At 35.4% G+C, this 6,968-nt stretch overlaps 1 protein-coding gene across 2 annotated transcripts in view; it reads right to left on the bottom strand.

Annotated features, from left to right (window-relative positions):
- Positions 1-302: 302 nt before the first annotated feature.
- The window catches only part of IFT57 (intraflagellar transport 57), a 60,851-nt gene continuing 54,185 nt past the window's right edge, over positions 303-6,968 (bottom strand). The window contains exons 7-11 of one of the 2 annotated variants that reach the window (XM_007450537.1): positions 6,338-6,409; positions 5,418-5,549; positions 3,859-3,921; positions 1,972-2,038; positions 303-715 (exon numbers count right to left, since the gene is read on the bottom strand). In XM_007450537.1, coding sequence (XP_007450599.1) covers positions 537-715; positions 1,972-2,038; positions 3,859-3,921; positions 5,418-5,549; positions 6,338-6,409 — 513 coding nt within the window. In that variant the 3' untranslated portion in view covers positions 303-536. The remainder of the gene's footprint in view (positions 716-1,971; positions 2,039-3,858; positions 3,922-5,417; positions 5,550-6,337; positions 6,410-6,968) is intronic. The other variant, XM_007450536.1, reaches the window with a different exon arrangement.

The raw sequence follows: 6,968 nt of genomic DNA, 5'->3' as shown, positions 1-6,968 counted from the left end.
GATGCTTTCTTTTTAAAACATGTAATTTTAGGTAACCATAAAGCTGAGGCAAGGGTAGTTTGGGTTCTTGGAAAGAATCCCCAGCCATCACTGGCTGCCTCTGGGTGCAGAAGTACTTGTGATCACTGTGTGTGGATCCAGTGGAAGGGGCCAGGCTTATGTCAAAGCAGCAGCAGCACCTGCAGAAAGCATGGGTCCTACACATTTTGCATCATGTACCTCTTCCTCAAATGCACGGAACCATAAGGACAGTGAGCCACCAGGTGGGGGCTTTAACATATGTCATGATTAGTGAAAGCTTCTTTGAAAGTGAGAATTTTTCATTACTTTATTAAATATTATATTCAATTCAAAGGCTTTGACCATCCATAATCATCAACTGTAGGTATACACACATACAATATATGTGTATATATGTAAAAAATACCCGTTCAACATGCTTTTAAAGGAATAACTGTGTTTTGAAGTCTATGCAACATGAAATATGATTTGATATAAAAAAAAAACCTAATCAGAAGCCTGAAAAACGGTATGTTTTAATAAGAGCCTATTGCAGATTCTGGAATGATTGTGGCATGCATGTCCCTGGTCATGTTGGACTTCTCCTTCAATTTTGACTGGAGTAATGTGTGTTCCACAACACCGATTCTAATGTCCATCTGAATAGTTTCTTGCTTCAGCTTCGTTAAGCTCTGTTTAATCTTCACCAAAGGAGCTGCAGAATGAAAATAACATGGAATAAAAATGTTCATTTGGAGTATCAGTGTATTACAGAATGGTATGACATTTTCCTCACTTTGTCTTAAGCCAAAAATGGGGTTAAAAACACAGCCAACAATTTACTGACATTCACACAGTTTTGCTGTGGCATTTTAAACACCTGAGATTTCTAGGCTGGGAAATGATGCAGCATTTGATGTACTGAGGCTGAACTTCCTTTCTTTTCCAGAGGAAGAGTTGCTAAAGGTGTGTTTAAGGATGTCTTCAATATATATTTATTTATTTATTTATTTATTCTTTTGGCGGTACGCGGGCCTCTCACTGTTGTGGCCTCTCCCGTTGCAGAGCAACAGGCTCCGGACGCACAGGCTCAGCGTCCGTGGCTCACGGGCCTAGCCGCTCCGTGGCATGTGGGATCTTCCCGGACCGGGGCATGAACCCGTATCCCCTGCATCGGCAGGCGGACTCTCAACCACTGCGCCACCAGGGAAGCCCAAGAATGTCTTCAATATTTTTTAAGGGGCTAGTATATTTATCTAAAGGAAAAGGGGATACAATGGAAGAAAAAGAGAAGGAAGAACTACCTTTAAGACATAGCTAATGGCTCATTCAAACATACTGCAAACCCCCTATACAGCACCTTCTGAAAGATCACTCAGTATATTCCGTTAGAACTCTAGAAAATCTTTCTAGAGCAACGAAGGGCCTTAGGCAATCACCACTGGGCCATGTCAAAGTAACTAGCTCACAACAGAGGATGATTACTGCAGGATTATTAATTCTTCTCTATTTGACCCTTGCCCAGTCAGGTCTACGAGGAAAGAGCGGAAAAAAAAGGTCATCACATCACCACCTTTGTGCCGTTTGGGCGTACACTTAGTGCTTTTTTTGTACATAAAATGGAATAATGAAGCTCATTTGATGAAAATGGAACAAAATATTATTTTTTTAAACTGGCATAACAAAGTGCAATTTAACTATCTCCTACTCTATTTCTGAATTAATACAGTTTGAATTTTTAAAAAAATCCTAAATGATAGTAAAAAAAATTATGACTCTTCTCAGCTCATTTATAAGGAAAACAGTATACTGATTATCAGACCTCATTTTTGCACCATTTTGTACCTCCCCTTCAAACAAATTCATTTTAAAAAGCAGACTTCCTATTTATTAATACCTCTTTAAAAATAGATTTCTTAAAGATATATTCTTCTTTTGCTCATTTTCTTCTTAAAATGAGTGTGTACTTACCACCATCAGTCATACTGCTGCCTTTTTCTTCCATTTCTTGTTTTACCTTTTCTAGCTCTTCTGTAACCTTTCATTGAAAACAAAAGTTTTCATGAGCACTGTATTTTAATAAACTTTCAAAATTTTTGTATGATGTATTAAAACATTAATTCAGATATAATACATACATAAAGGGATACAAAGATATTAGCAGTATTCTGGACATAATTTGAATAATAAAGTATGCAGACATGCAAAGCTTTTTATCTTCTGAGAGTGCTCCTGTTGTTAAACTTCACCAAATTATTTTTTTATTGACTGTCTCAGATTGTAACATGATGGAATAAAAACGACCTAAGTTGTTTTTTTAGGCATCAGGCACTCAAGCTTTGCAGTTATCTCATAGCATGTACCATGCCAGTCTCTAATGATCAGTTATTAATTAAAACAGCACAAACATCCTAAAAAGATTTTAAATTTCTAGAAGTTTACTACGTATCTTTCTTAATATTACAGTTTTATAAGAGAATATGCCACCTTTTCCTCTATAGGACACTAAAAATAACATTTATACCATATGGCTATATATAAAAATATTCTAACTGCTTTATCCAAACCATGAACTCCAAGAGGCACACTGGGCTGTTATATTGGCTCTAATCTGTACTCTATATCATACTCAAAATTATACTACTATAGCCTCTATAAATTCCAAACTAGCATAAATGTAGGTAGAAAATATCACCTTTTAAAAATTGAAAATTTTTGATATGATCTAGAACAAAACCATAATTGTAACTTAGTAGGCTTTATTTTTATCATGCTGGTGGGTAAAAACTTCCTTGGGAATAAAGTGCTCATCCAAGTAAAAGCGCATTAACTTTTTTCAGGCACCTGAAATGTTACAACTGGGGATAACTACATACTCCAAAAGAACTAAATGGTTCCCTGGACTCCCTTCGAGTGTTAATTTACCTAACATAAGTGAGCACTTCACTTCTGTATAATGTTTTATCTGCCTAGAAGCACCACGGGGTTAGAGTCTAAATATTTCTAAAGTTATATTTTTAGTATTTTAAAATAACTATTTACTCTTCAAATAATCTCCATAAAAGAAGCTTAATTCTATTATACAGAAAAGTTTGTGACAATTATACTTGATTGTATCCAAAGATAATCTTGGACTTTAGTCCCATATTGGCTACTGACCTTGTTGTAAGGCATTTTTTCCTCTCAGCTCTTCAGTGAAAAATGGGAGTATATATTATTAATATACATATATAAATATACATGGGTAAGACCTAATATATAATATATTTGTATTACTAATATAATTCATGTAGTATGTTATATGTTAGGTCTTACATCTGCAAGATGATGAAAATAAATACTATTTAAATATTCCATATTTAAATATTCCATAAGTTTTTAGAAGGGAAAGGGTTACAAGCCACTCCCAATTTGTGGACAGAGAAATACGCAGGATCACACACAAGTTACCAACAACGATCACTAAAAACAAATCTTATATCTTAAAGACTAACATTAAAATTTATTATAAGACATTTAAGTCAATGCTTTATCTACTCTTCTATATATTAATTACAATTATTATGTTTTAAAAAAGATTAAGGAAGATTATAAATGTGCTAATATTATCAGCATGTGTTATGTTACATTTAGTAAAACAACTTCAGGCATTTTGTGGAAGCAAGTAGTACATAAATAGGTAATTGATTCACTGATAAGACAATTTAGGGATTCTCTCCTAAAGGAAAGGATTTAAGAGCCACAGGAGGCAATTACTAGAGTAAACAACCCACGCAGTAGCAGATTAAACCATCCATGGCTCTGAACCACGGTACCCTGCTGACAGGTGAGAATCTGGCAGGAGCACACAGTATGTACCTCAGACAGGAGTCTGGTCCTTTCAGTTACTCCACCGTTTCCCTGCTGGTAACGCTCCCTTGCCTGAGGGAGAAAACATTTTGTTTATTGGCAAGTTCAAAACAGAAGCAGATGACTTAAATATGACCTCGTTGTGTTTGTAATTTCTGCATATCATTTTATGACAACGCCCCTCCTTGTTTGTGAATACTATTGTGAAAAGTGACATTTTAACAGTAGCTATTTTATGTCCCTCATAGGCACCATGTATTTAACAAAAGCACTATACAACGATGAATTACCTTAACCTTCATATAATAATTGTGTAACTCACAGGGGCATGGTTCACAATAAAAACTGTCCTCAGCCACTCCTAAACAGTTTAGACAATGGCTCTTGGTCGATCTAATCTGCGTGCTATGCAGAGAAAACATGTTCTAAAATATCAATCATTAATACAGCATCAGAATCAGTAATTAATAAGGATTAACAAATAGTATGACAATATGGAATATGTCCTTGGGAACAAAGTTAATCAATTATTTAATATCAGTGTTTGAGAGATACAGGGTGGCTTTAATCAGAGACTTTTTATAGCATTTTAAAAGTAAAAACATTTGCAAATAGACCTGTATATGTGTGAATAACTAATTAAACAAATAATAAAACAGTGAAGGTTACTTTCTGCTTGGTCTTTGAGAACTTCTGAAAGTATGGAAGTATCTCAAGTTTATTTCCAGTTTTTTCTCCTTCTAACCTTGTCTGCTGAAAGAAAAAAATATGACTTCAACTGACATTTGCAGTTGTTGAGGAAGACATTAGTAGTCTTCCTCAACATCAGGAAAGAGGGGGCATAAATCCCAAAGGAAAGCCCTTAGATCCCTACTGTTGGAACAAAGCACTGCTGCTTTCAAAGGCTGAAGGTTTTATTTTATTTTGGTTGAATTTCTAAAACTTTGAAAAGATTAAAAAATTTGCTCATTTAATTAATTAAACTGCTTGTCTTCAAACGTGTCTTGCTTTCATATTCCTTATTATGTGGTTGTAAGCCACAATGGCAAGGATGTCTTTTCTCCCTGACACATGTAAATGCATACTATTCCACTTCCTCCTACTCAGACAGTAAATTAACAGCAGACTTAGAAACAAAACCAGGTGTCCTGACACTCTGTTCCTGTTCTAAGCCATGTTTCTCAGCAATATGACTTCTTTTACTTAAATCAAATGAAGAAATACATTTAAAGACTTCTAGGAGATAATTTCTATCACATGTAAAATGGAGATGACACGTTGTATTGGCTTCCTAAAGTGGGCAGAGAATCAATGTGCTGCTGTTTGTGAAAAGTATTTCATGATTCTCAAATGAAAGGTCCTGTGTCGGGACTTCCCTGGCGGTCCAGTGATTAAGATTCTGCCTTCCAGTGCAGGAGGCACGGGTTCAATCCCTGGTTGGGGAAATCAGATCCCACATGCAGTGGGGTGAGGCCAAAAACTTAAAAAAAAAAAAAAAAAGTGCTGTGTCAAGTTTAGGGATTAGGGTCATTAATTGGAATGAACCCTGGATATCATTCCTCAGTTACCTCACTCAGCTGGGCTTGAGCTGCACGATATTCCTGAACCAAGTGCTCAAGCTGATTGTTGATGTACTTTTCTCGGCTGCCAATCTTCTCCAGAGTCCTGCTAATTTCACTATGAAGTTTGTCCAAAAGTCCCTAGAAATTTTAGTAGACAGAGAATTCACAAATATATTCTTCAAAAGTAGTTTTAAATGGGTTAAATCTCCCTCAATTCATCTCACAAATTCTCAACCACCAATGAAAAAGTAGTTTGAAATTTTCAGCAACAAAAATGTCTGTAATGAAAATTATTTTAGTCACACTTTGCAGAATGTTAAAATAAAAAAGCACCTGGTAGTGTTAGTCAATTTATTTGTCCTTACACAAATCTAAAATATATGTGAGTGGAATGTGCTTTATATAAAGTCCACAATCAAAGTAGGTAAGGGAATAACACAATTTTCTTATAGCACAATTCAAAGATGACTGGAATATTCCAGTTGGAAGTAGATCATTAAACTTATAGCTCTAGTCTGAGAGCCATAACTTCTTACTCCAGCTTTGCTTCTTTGTGGTATTCTCCAAAAGTCCCTATTTCTGGCAGGGCAGCAAGCCTGGGAAGCTGTAGGTTCTAGGCATTGCTGGCCTGGTGCTGTTATCCCCTGAGATTCAGTGGGGAAAGAATGATGAAATGATTCTAATATGCCTACCTATATATCTAGAGTATGTAATAATATACGAGGGATATATCATATTGCTTTTATATAGTTACCTTTCTTTAGTTGGTTTAAGTGTTAGGGCTGTTGAAACATAATATGGTACATTCAATCAGGAAACTCCTCAAGGGCAAGGATTGGGTCTTTTTTCCTTTCATGTTCTCCCTTAATAGGTATTACACAGATGAGTAAATGTACTCATGTACTCATCTGAGGTAATTCACATACCTTGGTCTCTTTTAGAGCAGATTCAATTCCACTTTTGTGCTGGTGCATTTGGTCAACATGGATTCTCCAATCCTATAGGTATAAGAGCATACAGGAACAAGTAAAAAATATTGCATTTCCTTCTTTCCACTACTTTTTTGAAGTTGTATCCTTTATTTTAATTACTTTGGTTGCCGCCCTACTTCAGGTAGGAGAGTCCTATACATAGCTTGCAATCAGATTGTAAAGAAATGTGAGTAGAGCACTTTAGGATAAAAGGTTCTAAATAAATCTAAATTATTTTATGTGTTCACAGAGTGATGTCTCACAATTTGAATGTAAATTATCCCTGCACTGCTGGTGGTTAATAGTTATGACTACCCATCAAAATGAAAAAAATTCTAAAGGCTAGAAAGGAAATACCTGTTTAAACAGTAACAATTATGTTTGCCAGAAGCAACTCTGGAATCAAGTAACATATATCAAATACGAGCTTGTCCCTTGAAATTAAAGTGGGACGCTTCTTCGGACTTTGGAATCTCTTTCTTAAGAAAGGAAGTCTGTAATGATAGTTAAGAGTTCATATATTTGAGATGTACTGTACTACTGCTAGACCGATCTGAATTTGTGTGATTTTTTTTTTTTTTTTTTT

This window comes from Lipotes vexillifer, unplaced genomic scaffold (genome assembly GCF_000442215.2).
Source record: "Lipotes vexillifer unplaced genomic scaffold, Lipotes_vexillifer_v1.1 scaffold946, whole genome shotgun sequence".
Taxonomy (NCBI): Eukaryota; Metazoa; Chordata; class Mammalia; order Artiodactyla; family Lipotidae; genus Lipotes; species Lipotes vexillifer.
Note: the sequence above shows the minus strand (reverse complement) of the source record. Positions and strands in the feature narration are given on the sequence as shown.